The sequence below is a fragment of the Chiloscyllium punctatum genome, chromosome 14 (genome assembly GCF_047496795.1).
Source record: "Chiloscyllium punctatum isolate Juve2018m chromosome 14, sChiPun1.3, whole genome shotgun sequence".
In the NCBI taxonomy this organism is placed as follows: Eukaryota; Metazoa; Chordata; class Chondrichthyes; order Orectolobiformes; family Hemiscylliidae; genus Chiloscyllium; species Chiloscyllium punctatum.
The window spans coordinates 19,330,354-19,349,784 of record NC_092752.1 but is presented as its reverse complement, the minus strand read 5'-3'; the positions used below and the strand labels follow the sequence as shown (position 1 = coordinate 19,349,784).

General features: G+C 42.8%; 1 protein-coding gene across 1 annotated transcript; it reads right to left on the bottom strand.

Annotated features, from left to right (window-relative positions):
* Positions 1-3,349: 3,349 nt before the first annotated feature.
* Positions 3,350-4,870, bottom strand: msx1a (muscle segment homeobox 1a). Its single transcript, XM_072584021.1, has 2 exons — positions 4,291-4,870; positions 3,350-3,995 (listed from the first exon to the last, which is right to left on the bottom strand). Exons 1-2 carry the CDS (start codon positions 4,715-4,717, stop codon positions 3,571-3,573), a joined length of 852 nt encoding a protein of 283 aa, XP_072440122.1. The 5' UTR covers positions 4,718-4,870; the 3' UTR covers positions 3,350-3,570.
* Between the last annotated feature and the right edge of the window lie 14,561 nt (positions 4,871-19,431).

Below are 19,431 nucleotides of genomic sequence, written 5' to 3'. Positions count from 1 at the left end.
TGTGTCAGCAAATTGATTCTACTTCAAGTATTTCTATATTTATGAATTGAGGTATCATCTCCCAGATTTTGAAATAATTAGCAGCCATATGAAGCAATTTCAAAACCATATCTATGGTTAGTCAGTGAACGTGTGGATTTATTTTTCCTGTTTAACTAAAACGTGTAGATCTCGAAAACATGAATAAAGTGGATTTTAGTTGCTTAATAAGTTGTATACTACAATATTACGGGGTAAAAACAATAGCTGCAAATGCTGGAAACCAGATTCTGGATTAGTGGTGCTGGAAGAGCACAGCAGTTCAGGCAGCATCAGAGGAGCAACATTACATTTTAATCGTTCTCCGGGATTTACTATCCAGAGCAGTGAGTTGTGAGCGAGCCCTGCAAAAGGGGAATGTCACAAACTTTGCACTGCTGCTTGAGGTTTCTCACTGCAGAGGCTGTCAACTGCTCCAGAAAGGTATCGTTTCATTCCTATTCCCCTACCGCTCGACTTTGTAAGTCGAATCTATTTGCTTAGAGATAACTCCCATGCATGAGTCCCTCTTCTGCAAAAAAAAATTCACTTTAGTGGCTGATGCATTGCTTGTGAGAACGAAAGTGATGCGGGAATGTGACGTGTGCGGAATGTTTGAGAAAAGCAACACAGAAAACAATAAAGGCCGGTTACTGTGACTGGAATGTGCTCTGGAGTTGAAAGGAATACAGACAATTGCTTCTCCATCGATCAAAACATAAGAGCTCGATCTTACCTCCACCTGGCCTTTGTGTTTTGATTAAGTGTGTCTGCCCTTTGAAATCACGGGCTACAAAAGCTCTTGGCCTCGTTCAGACAACAACGTTTTAACCCTTTAATCACTGAACTGTTCGAAAGGCCGCCACAGTGCTCGAGATAACGTTAAATTGGCCTTAAAAATAAAATAGAACGAAGTTTGATTTGCAACAGCGTAACACAGTTGGTAAAACAAATCGGCTATTGACAACTGGGGGGGGGGGGGGGGGGGGGAGAATAAAATACTCCTGCTTCTGTTAAAAGAGAAATATTGATCAATAATAGGAAGGAAGCGATCCGGAGAGTGAGACAGTGGCAAGATGCGGGCTTCAGCAGCTAAAACAGCATTTCGTGAACTAAGTTGGGCTGGTGCACATCAACATTGTCATTTTGGAAATGATGATGCAATGTCTGTTGGCCAGGTGAAGGGCGCCACCACTCTTTTGGCCCAGATAAACACTTACAAATACACATCGCAATCTTTTAACATGTGTAAAATAAAAGTTTACTTTCGTTTGCTGTTTAACCTCAGGCAAGGGGTGGGGATGGGGGGAGGGGAAGAGAGAGAAAATAGAAAAGCGATCCACCCCATGAAAAGGACCGGCAAATCTCTGGTCTTTTGTGTCAACTTTTCCTTTCAGTTGGAGCGTTCATCCGTGTGATTCCGAATTTATTGTCATTACTTTCTTATTAATTGTTGGCATATGGGGTGTAATTGAGCAAAGAGACTAGCCTTCGGGGCAAAGAAGATGGGGTGGGGGAAGCAACGGTGAAAGAGAGAGGAGTCCAGTAATAATATTGTCAGCCTTTCATCTGAGTTTCTTAATGGATGGGGAGCCGCGGACGTGGCTTTAGATACAATATTGACATCAAACGTTAAGGTCAGGACAGAGTGCCGGGCTGCTGCGGAGCTACACAGGGGCTCGGATGTTTGTCTGTCATCTCGGACGCCATTGAAGTTTTATTTTTAGAAAAATCGTCGGGGACAACGGACATGGGGTCCAATGCCTCGGCTACCCGTGAAAAATCGGTTCCTAAACAATGAGCTTAAGGTCACGCTCTGGGCTTATCTCTTTGCCCCTTGAAGTTAAAAGGAAGCATCCCGGTTTGCATTGTACTGACAAGTAATCCCAACAGAGCCCTGCAACTGCCTTTTGCCAGGAATTCTGATGGCTAATGAAATATAAGAGAAAGCTGAGCTTTCCATTTCAGTATGAAATAAGCCTGGTCTTACAGTAGTTTTTTTTTGGAGGGGACTCTATCCAGAAATAATTCTGCCGTTACAGGATTTTGTTAAATCCCATTATTCGCGGTAGGAGATGATCAGAGAAAAATAAAGGAAGCGTTACTGAGCCTGGCGTGGAAAGAGGAGAAAAATGTCAGGTTTTTTTTGCAATGTTAAACGATTCCGCTTTGCCCCTAGCTACAGTCAAACTGGAGCCGTACCGCGTCTGCAGATGAGCGAGGAGGGGTTTTTTTTTGGTTGCTCATTACAGCAATTATTTGTCAATGATTTCCCTCAGTTACAGAGCAAAGAAAGGCAAAGTTTAAAGATCTAAACCAGCAGAGCCAGTCCCAAGGATCAAAAGTAACAAAACTCCTGGCTGCTCGGCTTTTTGATGTCCTCGAGGCGGTGGGAGTGAGGCAGTGAGGCGGGACCAGCGGATTCTTTGCTTCATCGAAAAGCAGAAGGGGAAAAAATAAAGTTTGTTGGACTACGGTGAACACTGTATCTGCTTTTAAATGTTGACCGAGTAACATTACCTTCAAATACGATGAAAGATTACAGGCACGCGGCATTGGACGGGGGTGGAGGTTTTAGAGGAGTTTACTGTCTTCTTAATTTTATTCCTCTCTGGTTATAAAGGAAAGTTCAGTTTTCACTAATAACCCAAAAAGGCCTGTATTTGGTCAAAGAAATTCTTTGGACATTTTAATATTTTGGAGCCAGTGGCACCTTAAAACCAGCGAATGATTTCCAGTAAGCGCTGCCCATAAGAGGCCACAAATGTTTATATGAACTTTATATTAAACGGTGGTCAGCAGCGAGGCAAACACATAATCCTAGAAAGAATTCCTTCAAGGCAATCGACATAAACTGTAAGACTCTTAACAGTTGCTCCTAAATCGATAACGACAGTGTGTATACACGATATAAAACAAACAACTACAGGAACAAATCTTCGCTGCACCATAGAACACTGTTACATGTTATATGTTCCATTATGACCTGACCGTGCTTCTAAAAAAACCTGCTATTTTAAAACTGAGCTTCCATTCATTTTAAAGGTCTCCGGTTTTGACAAATTGGGTGGACTGAAGATAAAAAAAAAACACAGCTGGGGGTTGGGTTAAATTCATCCGGAAGACAACCCAGTAAACAGCCAGAACAGTTCTGTTAGATGTAAACTAAGAGGAAGGTTTAACGAAACAATTCGGCGTTACTTAAAATAAAGAGAAAGAAAGCAAAACCAATTAGTCGCCGTGCGAACAAATCAGGTTGTGAATTGTCACATTGATTTCAGTGTAAATTTCTCATCCATTTCAAATAAAAACACTTACCAGTTTAAGAAACTACTTGAAACAATTACATTTATTTAACAAATATAAGCATAATATAAATGATAAAACTTCAAATATACAGTATATTACATCGTACACAAACCCCCTTCCAAGGGGTGAATCTTTGTAAAACAGAGGATTGGGGGAATGATGGAGAGAAATGTTCAATAGAATTTCTAGGGAGTTTTTTTTTGTTTAAAACAATACTTTCTTTCGGTTCCCTCTCGCTTCCTTTCAAGCTAAATGATACATACTGTATCCGACATGAGCAGCGTACAGTCCAACGGGAGATACAGGTAGGGTGGGCCTGTGGAAGTGATGAGATGCTCCATAAAGCGAGCTGGCGGGTACTGGCGTGCCGATCGGGAAACTAATGCCAAAAGCAGGCGGCAGCATTGGCTTCGCTGCCATTTTCAGTTTCTCCAACTCGGCTTCTTGCAGTCGCTTGGCCTTCGCCCTCCGGTTCTGGAACCAGATTTTCACTTGAGTCTCTGTCAGGTTGAGGGAGCTGGAAAACTCGGCTCTCTCGGCGATGGACAGGTACTGTTTCTGGCGGAACTTGCGCTCCAGGGCCAGTAACTGCGAGGTGGTGAAAGGCGTCCGGGGTTTGCGGTTGGTTTTGTGCTTTCGGAGGGTGCAGGTCGAAGGGCTCATCCGTCCTGAAAATAAACACGGACATCAACTTAACGACGTTTCAAACTCTCACCTCCATCAGCCCACCCCCACCCCCAAACAAAAACCAATTTACAAATTTAAAAGTGTTGAGATTTGAAAAGTGAGATATGAAGGTGATTAAGTCGTAGTTACCTCCTGAAGTTGGGTTTGAAGTGAATTGAGAGCCAGACCATGTCGGATATTAGACTCTAACAAACATTGCAACAATATTGTTTGGGACGCTACTGCTTCTAAAGATCTAGAGTGCGAAATAAGCAAGGATCGCAGAGTCTCACTTACTGGGGGGCGGAGAGAACCGGGAATCCTGCATCCACGGCGTCCGTTCCTGTCGCTCGCTGCTCTCCGATTTGACCATGGTGTCCTCGGATATTTTTAAGAGTCCTTCCACAGTGTAGGAACTGCCGGCTGCCAGCGTGTCCGGGACGGCCAGGCGCGGGCTCACGCTCTGCGAGGGCCCCTCAGCGGCGGCTGCTGCTGCTGCCGTACACTCACGGCTCGGCTTCCTGTCCGACATGAGCGCCTCCACGCTGAAAGGCAGCAGGACTGGTGGGGCTTTGGGCCGCTCCAGCTCCTCGTCTCCCGCCGGCTTCCCATTGCTCAAGGAGCGGGGAGGCTCCTCGCTCTTCACGCCGCCAGCCGTCACTTGCAAAGCGTTCATGGCAGAACAAGGGGCCATATAGAGTCGATCCCTTTCCAACTGCAGCATCAACTGGAAACGCAAAGCTCTCTTTTTCGCTCCTGTGTGTGTGTATGTGTGCGTGTTGGTATATGTGGGTGCGTGTTGGTATATGTGGGTGCGTGTTGGTATATGTGGGTGCGTGTTTCCCCAGTCCTGACCGTATTCCGCCCCCCACCCCCCCTTCCACTCTTCAAAACATCCTCAAACCTCCTTGACCTACTCAGGCTCCAGGCGTTAAGAAGCCAAATTTTGGCTGGGCGCTGTCCAATCAGCACCGGCAGGGGTGGGTCTCAGAGCTACGATTGGCTGGCTCCTTGGGCCCGCCATCAATAACCTTTCGAAATAAATTAGCAGTTAATCTGATTGGCCACTTGCTGGGAAGAGTTTATTGATAGCTCCGGGCTCTAATCTCATATAAACACAACGGCCCGTCAAGCAATTTAAGGGTAATTATCTGGTTGGGGGAGGCATAGTGACAGTGGGTTCAATTTCCCTTTTAACTGGAGTCATGCAACGCTTTTATTTATGGGTGGGGGGGGGAAGAGAAAAGTTTACATGAAAATTAGCGAAGAAATCTATCGGAATTCCTTCCCCCCCCCCCACCCCCGCTTTTCAAAATTCTGTATCCACCGGGACTCCAAACCCCCCACCATCCCAGCCCAAGACCCCTCGTTTCTTTTCAGTGGCTTCTACGCTGCTAATTGAGAGTCTCGATTAGTCGCTGTCTTTAATAGGCAGACAAGTTATGTTGTTTTTAGGCGCCAGCGGCGGCGTGATCAAAGGCACCAGCTTCAGGGAGAGTATTCACAAGTTTCTCAGCATCAAGCGAACAGCCCGCCCTAGCCCGAGGACATCAGGCCATTCAGTTCCAAAATGATGGCTCTTGGCTGATCGCACGCCACTACTTGAGAGGGGGGGGATTCAGAAAATAATCCCCCACGAAAGTCATGAAGAACCGCAACGCTGTTTAAACCAGCCTCAAGATTTAACTTTTCCACTTTTACAATTTGCCTGTAAAGGACTTTTCTAATGTTATAACTACATAGGAATGAAAAGTGCAGTGGAAAGTTTAGTGAATTGTTGCAATTCATCCGTTATTTTCTAAAAGAAAACAATGTCAACGAGTTTATCTCTCTGTTTCGTGGTCAGTGTGTTTCCTCGGCGTGATTTATGCGTTCCCTCGGTTCCGCAGTCTGCAATAATGTTACCACGACCTGGTTAAAACAAAATGCAAAAGGGTTACTTCCTCCTCAAGAACCTTTAAAGGGAACTGACATGTGTCTGTAAGGAATAGCTCCCTGGCATTCGGGTTAATCTTCTTTGTACTCTAAATGTAGCACTGCCGTACAACCACTGACATTAAATGACAATCTTGCGCAATTAGCTTCCTAAACAGCGCGTTCAGTTTAATGATCGTGGCGGCCTGAGAATCATTTTGCTTTTATCTTAATTACAACACAAACTCCGTTACCCCAGCGAGAGGAAGCGGGGAGCCGCTAGAGAGAGACATTCGTTTGTCATTATCAAACTGGAAATAGTGGATAGAGATGGGAGTTTTCCCTCACGGAATTGGAGACAGGGCTATTCCTGTTGGGCTTTCCTCGGGGGGGGGGGGGGGGGGTAACAAACGGGGGTTTTCGAATGATGGTGGGATAACACTCGGATGGAAACAGTTAAGCATCACAGCCTGCGGACGAAAACAGAGCTACAATCAACTTTGTTATAAAGCATAACTTCCTCAAATAAACGTGACGGCGGCTTTAAGCATCTTAAATCTCCAATCGAGACGTGTTTTATCCGAGAGGTGTTTTCAAACAAGAAGAAACAAAAACAATTGATGGGACGTCTTTCGTAAAACACAAGGATCCTGGCAAATAGCTCAGTGATCTTGTGCCAGGATCTGGCCTCAAAGCAGAGATAAATCTGGAAAAGAGTATTCATCGAGCTGTTGGAGCCATTTAAAATCCCAAACCCACGCAGGTCAACAAAACGGAGACTGTCTCTATCAAACTGGAACCCCAGCTCTTTGGAGTTCGCATCCGTGAAAGGAATGCAATATTTCAAGTCCCTCAAATTAATTTGATCGCGAAATTATGATGCACTTGGAGAAGATGAAAGAAAAAAAAGGCAGGCCGTCTCCTCCAAGATCTATATAATTATAGATAATATATCCTATTTCAAAGCAATTAGTTCAATCAGGCGTAACGAGGCCCTTTGCTGCCAGAGAGTAACAATGCCTCACGGTTATTTAACATTCAAGATGTCAAGCTTGTTAGAACACTCGGTGGTTTACTGGAGAAAAGACCATTGCCCTGATAAGAGTTTTCTGCCTTATTTTTAAAAGAAACACACAGGCAAGTCATTGCAGCCCTCGCTTCACACAAGCGTTTCATTTCACGTTCATGTAAACGACAGGGAATTTTAAAGCATTACTTGTAGATTGTAGGATGAGAGATTTCATGCTTTGTATAATTTACTGGCCGCGCAACGGGGCATGACTCTTGATTATAAATGGAGATTAATAAACAAACTACGCCTTTAATTTACACGGGACTGCCCTGATCTTTTTTGTAGCGCCGTAATTACAGTTAAGTAAAGCTGGATTGCCGAATTTCTTTTAATGTTCCAGTTCTGTGATGTATTATAGACCGATGATACATTTGATCTTACTTTATCAAGAGATTGGAAGCAAACACTTTCCCCTCCTATCGCTTACATTCATTTCCAAAAAGAAACCGGAATTCACAAACATGGTAATTAGTTCCTTTTCTGAAGGAAAAGTAAACATCACATCTTCGACCGAGATAACGAGCAAGGGCGAATTAAGTGAAAATCAATCTCGCTTTCTCGTTTTCGCATCACGGTATCATTTTTAAAAAACTGAATATTTCCCCATTACACAATCTCTGAGTCTCTTGGTAAAAGCAGCCACTGACTATAGCTGGGGAGGGCGGATATACTTTTGGTATAGTTTTGTATCAAAAACAAATTCATTCAAACGATCTTACATTTCTTGTGTATCTCTACATGTGCTCAGAGATTCTTTCAAAGAAACCCCACAAATCAGAGTGCTTTCGTGCTTTCCTACGGGCTATCGTTTTTATTGCTCTCTGTTAATGCCGACACAAATTATTAGACTTCTTCTCAAACGACCGTAACCATTTAAAGTTCCGTTTCCGCTTCGAAAAAAGGGTAAAACTAATGTTAATCATATAACCTTTATCTCTGGTAGGTTCTGTCCCTCCGCTTTAAAGCAGCAAGACGGTGCTACAGAGAAGCGTGCTTGTTGCTCAAACAGAACCACTGATGATCATACGGTATGTTCAAAACCGGATTTGCAGGGCATTCGAAATATAACCTCTCGCTGTCACATCCATACCTTAGGAATATGATTTGGAGATGCCGGTGTTGGACTGGGGTGTACAAAGTTAAAAATCACTCAACACCAGGTTATAGTCCAACAGGTTTAATTGAAAGCACACTAGCTTTCGGAGCGACGCTCCTTCTTCAGGTGATAGTTGAAGGAGCGACGCTCCGAAAGCTAGTGTGCTTCCAATTAAACCTGTTGGACTATGACCTGGTGTTGTGTGAATTTTAACTGTGTATACCTTAGGGATAGGTATTCAATAGGGGAGATTATTACTTCAGGTATTTTAATCGGGATGCAAGGGACCGGTGGTTTCCCCCATATGGCTTAGCTGTCATTTCTCTCAAGGTGACCAAAGCATAGTTCCTAATTATTCACAAACTTCGATTCAACATGACCAAAGGAAGGTGACTGCCGAATCGGTATAATTTGAAATGAGACCTTATCCTTTAAATTGGAATGCAAGGATAAGCATGAGTCACAGATTCGTTTTGCACACTTAGACTCACATTTCAGTCCTAGCATCTGTCTAATGAGGTGACTGTGCTTTAATTGTGGAGCCAAACACCACCTCATCCCATTGCTGGCTTCCATGTGGGAAATCTATTTTCACGTGTCTTTGTGTCCAGTAATTAATACAAAAAGGAATAAAAATTTAAAACAAAACTGTGCAGGCAAGCTATCATTGAACTGCTGCATGAAAGAGTTAGGATGCTTTATATCTTAATGATTCCATAGAAAATGACAAGCAACATTTTTAGCATGGTCTGGCGCTAATTAGAAGCTAGGTCGAGGTTCTGAAGACAGGGCTGCACAGACCGATAAGCTAATCACGACTTCTCTGCCATTTAAGATAAATGCCCGGAAATGTCATTTTAAAATATTGTAATTCCCTAAATAACAAAAGCATAAATACTTAAACGATGCTCCCCAAGTATCCCTCAGCAAAATGAGCTTCGCCTCTGTAATAAACCGCGATACAAAGGAACCAACAAAGGCGGAGAGCGACTAGTTTGGTTTAAATTCTGACCAAATGTCTCCCGGAAAGTTGACGCGTCACTCCTGTTTCAGAGGCTGAAAGGTCTTGGCGGGAATTCTCCGCTGTCACGTTTTCTTTAACAGAGAGAAAAAAAATTACCATACCGCCACGCCTGATAACGATTTTTTTTTAAATCCCTGTAGAATGATTTCTAAAGAAACCAGAAAGATGTGCCATTTAACTTTGCGGTAGCGGTAGTTATTACAAAATAGTTAGAAGTTCGGTTAATCAAAAGCACAACATTGACAGAAAACAGTGGCTGCTCCTTTCAGACTATATGTTGTAGATTGTTGCTGATAAATATGAATTATTGCAGCTCCCTTTGATCTCCAGGGAAATCTAATGTAAACATTTGATTCAATTTCAGAAGCTTGTCATAATCCTTAAGTCGTTCCCAATTTGTTACTTAATCCACTGAAAGTTTACAAGGCACCACGTTACAACAGAATTTGGCGGATGACAATCCAGTGGACGGGATGCAGGAGGAAGACCTAGATAATATTTAATAGTGCCTTGTAGACTGTTGGGATTATTTTATTGCCTGGCCTGCTCCCAAGTGTAAAAATGACACAAATTCACAACCAAACCAAGCCCACGATCGTTGGAGTTATCATGGAAACGATCGATTTAATATTGACGTGAAATAATTTTTTCAGAGCATTGTTTAATACACAAACCTGATTAGAATGAACGAAATTAATTTTACTTTTTTTTAAAAAAAGAAACATCCTGCATTTAAATCCGCAGCATTGACAAATTTCACATTTTTGAAAAAAGATGTCTTGTGTATGTGGCTCCCGCACCTTGATTTATATGCAGAGTATAAAGAGGGCAGCCGATGTATTTGCAAACCGTTTATAAATCATTCCATTTCCCCGTCTCTTCTTCTCGCTGAAGCTACCAGCGATTAGTGATCATTACTGAGTACAGCTGGATTCAGTGATTCACTTCCAGTGCTCAGACCGTTACACGAAATATTACTTCCTCGTGCAAAATTTAAAGGAGAACAATGCTATCTTCTCAATTAGCATAGATTGGGAGGCAAATTCCGCTGGCAAATGCGGTTGTTTCCCTGACAGCGTGCCGATGGAAATGAAGCAGGAATGGAGGGGAAACTTCTATCAACCGCTAAGGATTGCACTACAAGCTGAAACAGCGAGAAATACAAGATTGTTAAGTGGTAAAGAGATGCAGACTGAAGCTTGTAATGGGACACCTTCGTGCCAAAACGCGCTTCCACATTTTGGGGATCTGCGCCGCTCTCAATTCCCCGTCAACCCCAGCAGGGTTTCACGGGTTCGATCTCTCGAACCGCTTTTATTTCCGGCATGACTTGCAAGTGTGACTTTTAAGTGACTTCCGAATATTTCGAGAGATAGCCCTGATTTCAAGGCCCCAACTGGCTACAGGCGAAGCTGAACGACCACGGCAAGCAAGCAGCCCTGGCTTCTGAGCCATCAAAGTCGTGAGTTCAAGACCCAGTACTGAAGCACATCACTGAAGGAATGCTGGACTACCGGAGGTTTCGCTCTGTTTAAAATCTAACGGTCTCCCAATATTAAAACATGTGCTGGGATACTAGTTATACCTATAGTCCAGAGAACAGGAGTTTGAACCGACCATGAGAGTGTGAAAACTTACATGCAGGTTAAAACATGGGACGGGTATCAGTAAAGACCATGCAGATGTCCGAACAGTATTTGTTTATTACTGCTCTTTAAGAAACTCAGGGGAGATCCTCCAGCCTGGCCTAGATGTGACTCTACATTGCTATTCTCCGGCTTATCAAACTGGAGGTGGGGGGGGGGGGAGCCCCCCACCAAACCAATTTAGGACTTGGTCATTGACTAAACCATTTGTTGGCGTAATCTTGCTGCTGAGTGCACTCTTCAATTCTACTCTTTTCTAGGTTTCCAGTTGTCGCCAGTCTGATTTTTTTTTACTGTAGTCCCATTGCATCGCAGAGTCTGAAAACTTCGTCTCCTCTTGAACAACAGGATGGTAAGGACCGCACTTAACACCTGAACAAAAATAAATACTCAAGCTGACAGGATGCGTTAAGCACTGTCACATTAATCTCAGCATGGAAAATGATTTCTTACTTATAGAACTCGATTCTAAAAATAGTGATTTCTCTCAAAGTATACTGCCAGCAAATAACCAAAGACTTAAGATTGGAATTCACAACTGCATCTTATATGGTACGATAAAAGACTTGCCATTGTTGCCCTTCCTTTCCATTCAGGTGGATTTTCTTTAATAACAAGATTACACCTTTCTGGAAAGTTTCGACAGCAAGTTGTACGAATGGGGTTCTTTGGAGACACCCTGCACCCCCGGCAATCCCTGGCACCCTGCCAAGCTGGTTAGCACCAGGAATGACCTCTCCTCACATTCTTCCCTCAGCTACATTGTGAATCATTCGTATAGACAATCGTATTTTATCTTTGGAATAATTGGCAAGCTTGTAACCAGAATCAATACGGACTTTGGTTAGAAATACTGTCTGTACACTTCTGAAATCTGAATGAACAACTGCTCTGACCACATTCAACCATCAAGTTCCAATTTAGCGAAGGTTGGGCAGGCAACGCGTGGTCAAATCTGCAGTCAATTTCCTATAGGTCAGTCCTGGATACACTCATTAAATGGCGCTGTTTTACTCTAGCCAGTAAATTCCTCCCATTCGTGATTTGGAACGTGATGAGCATGTTTAACCTACATTTCGCATTAATTTGTTACAAGACTAATTCTAATCGAACCACTGCATGTGCAAAGTTAAAGTTATTTTTGTATGAATTGCTTTATCATATTTCGTATATTAATTAACCACATGTGCATCCCAGAACAGTGGCTGTATTTCCCATGTTACGATTTTGATTCGTTTCGTTATATAGAAGGCGGATCTCAGAGGCTTTGAGCACGGGATGATGGAACTGATGAAACATAACTGCAAGTCATTTGGAAACACGTTTGTATTCGTGTTGTGAACATTCTTTAACAGTTCCGAATGAGTTTCCAGTTCTTTTCGCCTTGTCCCCATTAATGAATCATTCCGTTTAACGATAGGGACTTCGTTACTTCATGAATGTTTCTGGTTTAATATAAAACGTTACCATTATTCTAAAATTGCATCGTTTAAACTATGCCATTTAGTGCAGACAATGATCATGCTGTTTCTATGTTGTTTTGTTTTTACAAAAGGAACACCAACTTCATACACGATTATATTTTAAATGATTAGTTTAACCTAGCAGATTTTTTTTTAAAAAACGTACATTAAAACAGAGCAGTTGTAAAGACAGGCTGTTTTACGTTGGAAATAAGACCACACTTCAGGAACCCCTGCTGAAATCAGGAATAATGTCTGTGGATGAAGATAAAGTGTGTATCTCTGGAACACCGTGATTTGGAGATGCCGGTGTTGAACTGGGGTGTACAAAGTTAAAAATCACACAACACCAGGTTATAGTCCAACAGGTTTAATTGGAAGCACTAGCTTTCGGAGCGCTGCTTCTTCATCAGGTGGTTGTGAACAATGGAACACCGATTGCGAAGACGTGTTCCTAATCTCCCAATGGGAGATTATTATCCATCAAGGGAGACGTACAACATCTTGACCATTTCAGTGTAAATGCAGCGTTGTAACCGTGTGGAGTTTTTGGCTAACGAATCTAAATGAGAAAAAATAATTTATGACAATTTTTACATGACGGGCGGGGTGAAGGATGCAGAGTAAAACCCTTGGCATTCACTCAATCTCTTAGTGATCTGGCTGGTCAGGTCTCCTCCGAGCAGTTAAAACGCCCAGTTCCTGATCACTCTGCAAGTAACCGAGCTCATCAACTGCCCTCTTAAACTGGCTCTGCTTTAGGGAAGTTTCCGGGATTGCCCCACAGTGATGTATTTGGAAATCTTGACACCTTCAATGAAAAAAAGTAAGCAAATCAGGTCTATAGCCCCTTCTTAATTTTCAGTGCAGTCGCCTGGAATGCCGTATCTACGAAACAGAAGCAAAAGTCACAGATTTACCCCAAAAGGGGTTAAGCATCCTTAACACTTACAGTATTTTTTTCACGAACAGAAAACAGACAGCATCAGCAGACATTTCGAGTCCAGAAAGTCACTGAACTGGAAATGTTAACTGAACAGATGCCGTGTTTGTGTTCAGTGTAGAGCGTCTTCCATGTCGCTGGGGATAGTTTACCTTCTGCGCCTGGCCTCAGGAGAAACGCCTTCAGTTGTCCCTTCGAGCGTCCGACCAACTCTGAATGGTCTAAGAGGATCTTCTGCTAAAGGTTTGACATTGAGGTGGAAGCAATTCTTTGTGACGAGCGCGATGGGCAAAGTCTCCAGGCGACCCTTCGGCCCTTCCAAGTAGTATCCAAAGCGCCTAAGACTTTTTTTAAAAAATGACATGCAAACGTGTAAATTCAGAGCCGGACAGACAGGGAGGTACAGCTCAAGGAGGGCAGAAACTCGAAAGCGATTCCGGAAACACTCGGCAGGGATGATTTGGAGATGTCGGTGTTGGACTGGGGTGTTGTGTGATTTTTAACTCGACAGGGACTCCACAAAGGCAACAGAATATTGCTTCCAAACAACGAGGAGATATTCTCTGGGGAGTTTCATGATATTTTATGCAGTTGTTATGGCATTGGATACAAGGGAAGCGATGGCCTATCGCTAGACTATTAACGTTCCGGGGTCCTCCATTCAAAAGCCGCCATCGCATTTGGAATTAAGAGTCTAATGATGACCATGAATGGAATTTAGGGGGGAAATTCCCCAATACTAATGCTCTTCTTGGAAGGAAGCTGCCATTCTCACCTGCACTACATGTGACTCCAAACCCACAACAATGTGATTAACTCTTAATACTGTATCTCCCAGACCAGAGCTGCCCTCATCCAATGATTCAAAAAAAGGCACAGAATGTTTGAGGCTTGTTCTCACATTCAGTTGCTCATTGAACACCATCCACAGAACTGACAGTAATGGAATATGATAAGGCTTTTTAGATTAGATTAGATTCCCTACAGTATGGAAACAGACCCTTCGGCCCTACAAGTCCACACTGACCCTCTGAAGAATAACCTACACACCGACCCATTCCCCAACCCTATATTTACTCCTGACTAATGCACCTAACATTATGGGCAATTTATCATGGCCAGTTCACCTCACCTGCATATCTTTGGATTGTTGGAGGAAACTGGAGCACCCGAAGGAAACCCACACAGACACAGAGAGAATGTGCAAACTGATATAGTAATCCATTTCAAATATAGAGTAACTATAGTGTCAGGACCCACACCTAGTAACTCCAGGAGAGGATTGGCAATGGGGTGGCATGGTGGCTCAATGGTCAGCACTGCTGCTTCACAGCGCTTGGGACCCAGGTTTGATTCCAGCCTTGGGTGACTGTGTGGAGTTTGCATATTCTCCCTGTGTCTGTGCAGGTTTCCTCCCACAATCCAAAGATGTGCAGGTTAGATGAATTGGCCATGCTAAATTGCTTATAGCGTTCAGGGATGTATAGGTTAGATGCATTAGTCAGGTGAAATGTAGAAAAATAGAGTAGGGAAATTCTGGGTGGGTTACTCTTTGGAGGGTCAATGTGGACTTGTTCAGGCCAAATAGCCTGTTTCCACACTGTAGTGATTCAATGAAACAACAGCTAAATACATGAGGAAACAGACTCTTCAATATGTCATCTTGTTTCTATCTCTGATAATCCACTATTCATTTTTGAGATGTCATAGTTAAAAGAAACTCCTGTGCGGCAGGAGACCATTTGATGCACTGTGTCTGTACTAGCTACTGAAAGAGCTACTCAGTTCCTCCCATTCTCCAGCCATATCTCCACAGCATACTGAATTCATTATTTTCAATTATATATCCAGCTCTCTTTTGAAATCTCATGTGGAATTTGCCTCCACCACTCTCCCTGACAGTGCATTCCAAATCCTAACAGCTCTCTGTGTAAAGGAGTTTCTCTTCATCTTGCTCTGAGCTCTCTTACTGTCAATCTTGAAATTGTAACTCCTAGTTACTGAATTGCCAACTGGTGGAAACAGGATACCTTTTTTACCCTGTCGAAATTGTACATAATTTTGAACTCCTTAAGAAGGTCAAGGAGAATAACCCAATTTTTCTTATCTTTCCATGTATCTAAAATCCCTCATTCCTGGTATCATTCTAGTAAATCTCCTTTGCACTCTCCCCAGGGATTTAACATCCTTCCTTAAATAAAGTGCTCAAAACTGAACATAATACTTTAAATGTGGTCTGACCAATGATTTGCAGAAGTATATCATCACTTCTTTGCTTTTATACTCTATGCCTACATTTATAAACTCAAGAATCCTATAAGCTTTCTGAGCAACTGTTTAAAATTAAAAATCAAAAGAACTGCAGCTGCTAAAATCAGAAACAAAACTGGAGTTACTGATAAAGCTCAGCAGGTGCGGCAGCTGAGGAAGGGTCACTGGACCTGAAACGTTAACTTTGATTTCTCTTTACAGATGCTGCCAGGCCTGTTAGCTCTTCCAGTAACTTCTGAAACTGTTTGAAATTGCCTCGACCCAGAGATCCCTCTGCTTCTGTACTTTCCTTAAATTTGTACAACTGAGACTGTATTGCCTCTCCATATGTCTTTTATCAAAACACACTATTTTACATTTATTGAAATTCACTTACCAGGTGTCTCAGGCACATTGGTGAATTTCAGCATCTTGTAGATAGTACACGCTCCTGATCCTGAACGTTTGTGCAGTTGGTAATAATCAATTGTATTACTTAGAATTGAATTGTGTCAAGCTTCTTGTGTATTGTTGGAATTATCAACACCCAGGCATTTAAGGAGTATTCCATCACCTTCCTGTCTTGTGCTTTGTAACTGTCAGATAGGCTGTGGAGGCTCACAAGGTGAGTAACCTGTGGATAGACTATTAGCCTTTGGTCTGTTTTTCTTGCTAAAGCATTTGGGCATGGATTGGTTCAGTATTTGAGGACTGAGTTGAATATTCAAGGGTATACATCCTATCAGAAAGACAGGCAGGTGGGCAGAGGGGATAGGATTGCCTTATTAGCAAGAAATGAAATTAAATAAATAGTAATAAAGAAAGTGGGGTCGGGTGGTATAGAATTGAGGAACTGCAAAGGTATTAAAAAAACATAATTGGAGTTATGTACAGGCCTTCAAACAGAAGTCAGGAGCTGGTGCACAAGATACACCAGGAGATAGGAAAGAAATGTAGGAAAAGCAAAGTTACAGTGATCATGGTGATTTCAATATGCAGGTGAACTGGGAAAATCAGGTTGGTAATGGATTGCAAGAAAAGGAGTTTGTGGAATGTCTCTAAAATGGCTTTTTGGAGCAGCTTGTGTTAGAGCCCACTAGGGAACAGGTAATGCTGGATTTAGTGTTTGCAATGAGGTAGATTTGATAAGGGAGCTTAAGGTAAAGGGACCCTTAGGGGCAGGTGATCATAATATGATTAAATTCACTCTGCAATTTTAGAGGGAGAAGATAGAATCGAGGTAATGGTATTATAGCTGAAAGATGCAATGACAGAGGCATGAGGGAGGAGCTGGGTACAATTGACTGGGAGAGGAGCTTAGCAGGAAAGACAGTGGAACAGCAAAGGCAGGAGTTTCTGGGAGTAATTTAGGAGACACAGCAGAGATTCATCCCGAAGAAAATGAAGCATGGTACAGGGACGATGAGGCAACCATGGCTGACTAGGGAAGTCAGGGATAGTATAAAAGCAAAAGAAAAAGTATATAATGTAGTGAAGTGCAGTAGGAAACCAGAGGATTGGGAAGCTTACAAAGGCCAACAGAGGACAACAAGTAAAGAAATGAGGAGGGAGAAAATACAATGAGGTAAGCTAGCCAGTAATATAAAGGAAGACTGTAAGAGTTTCTTTAGATATAAAAAGGGCAAAAGACAGGCAAAAGTGGACATTGGGCTGCTGGAAAATGGTGCTGGAGAGATAGTGGTAGGGAACAAGGAACTGGGGGACAATGCTAAGGAACTGAATAATTACATCGCGTCAGTCTTCATGGTGGTAGACATGAGTAATGTCCCAAAAATTCAAGAAAGTGAGGGGGCAGAGCTGAATATGGTGGCCATCACCAAGGAGAAGGTGCTAGAAACACTGAATGGCTTGAGGGTGGATAAATAACCTGGACCAGATGGACTACACTCCAGAGTTCTAAGGGAGATAGCTGAAGAGATGGGGGGGGGGGGGGGGAACGTTAGTGGTGATCTTTCAGGAATTGCTAGGATCAGGGGGGATCCCAGAGAACTAGAAAATCGCTAATGTGACACCGCTGTTTAAAAAGGGAGTAAGGCAAAAGATGGAAAATTACAGACCGATTAACCTAACCTTGGTTGTTGGGTAAGATCCTGGAACCTACTGTGCAGCATGAGATTTCTGAATACTTGAAAGTGTATGATAAAATCAGGCAAAGTCAACATTGTTTCAGCAAGGGGAGGGTCATGCCCGACAAATCTGCTAAAATTCTTTGAGGCAGTAATGAGCAGGTTGGAGCAAGGAGGCTAATGGATGTTATGCACCTAAACTTCAAGAAGGTCTTTGACAAGGTGCTGCGCAGAAAGCTACTGAGTAAGATAAGGGCCCATGGTATCAGAAGCAAGGTGCTAGCATGGATAGAAGTTTGACTGTCTGGCAGAAAGATGACACTGGGGTTAAAAAGGTCCTTCTCAGGATGGCAGCTGGTAACAAGTGGTGTTTCGCAAGGCTCAGTGTTGTGACCGCAACTTTTCATTTTATACATTAACGATGTAGATGAAGGCATTGAGGGCATTCTGGCAAAGTTTGCAGATGATATAAAGGTATGTAGAATGACAGGGTGCATTGAAGAGACAGGGAGGCTGCAGAAGGATTTGGACAGATTAGGAGAGTGGGCAAACAAGTGGTAGATGGAGTACAATGTGGGAAAGTGTGAGGTCAAGCGCTTTGGTAGGAAGAATGGAGATGTGGACTATTTTCTAAATGGGGAGGAAATTCAGAAGTCTGAAGTGCAAAGAGACTTGGGAGTTCTCGTCCAGGATTCTCTCAAGGTAAACTTGCAGGTTGAGTCAGTAGTTAGGAAGGCAAATGCAATGATGGCATTTATTTTGAGAGACTTGAATATAAAAACAGGGATGTACTTCTGAGGCTCTATAAGGCTCTGGTCAGACCACATTGTTTTGGGCCCCATATATCAGAAAGGATACACTGGCCCTGAAGCGTATTCAAAGGAGGTTCACAAGAATGGTCCCAGAAATGAAAAGCTTAACATATGAGGAACGTTTGAGGATTCTGGGTTTATACTTAATGGGGTTTAGAAGAATGAGGGCGGAATCTAACTGAAACATACAGAATACTGAATGGCCTGGACAGAGTAGATGTTGGGAAGATGTTTCGTTTGGTAGGACAGACTAGGACCCAAGGGCACAGCCTTAGAGTAAAGGGAAGACCTTTTAGAACCAAGCTAAGCAGAAACTTCTGCAGCTAGAGAGTGGTGAATCTGTGGAATTCACTGCTCCAGAAAGCTGTGGAGGCCAGGTCATTGAGTATATTTAAGACTGAGATAGATAGGTGCTTGAGTATTGGGGGGATGAAGGGTTACAGGGAAACAGGGTGAGAATGGTGTTGAGAAACCTATCAGCCATGATTGAGTGATGGAGCAGACTCAAAGGGCTGAATGGTCTAATTCCTGCTCCTATATCTTATGATCCTATGGTTTTATGGTTGTGAATAGCACAATCATCAGTAAATATCTCCATTTCTGACTTAATGATGGAGGGATGGTCATTGGTAAAGACGTTGTTCATGATTGAGCAAGGACATTCCTCTGAGGAACCCCTGCAGAGGTGGCTTGGAGCTGAGATAATTGATGTCTAACCATCATAACCAACCTCTCCTGTGCCAGGTATGATGCCAATCAAATTTTCCTCCCTGATTCCTATTGACTCCAGTTTCGCTCTAACTCTTAGATGCCACCAGTCAATGCATTTTTGATGTCAAGGACAGTCATTCATCTCTTTTGCCCTTGTTTGGATGACGGTCGTAATGAGATCAGGACCTGATTATCCTTGACAGGACTCAAACTGGGCATCAGTGAGCAGATTATTGCTAAACAAGTGGTGCCTGATAGCATTGTTGATGTAGATGGTGGAAGTCACCAGTTTGAGAGGAGCATTTCATACCTGGGTTTTCAAATACTTCATTTCCAGCATCCATGTTCTATTTTGCTGAAGCAATCTCAAAACATTTTCCAATTAAGCCAGAAAAATTCAAATATTACCTGACGACATCA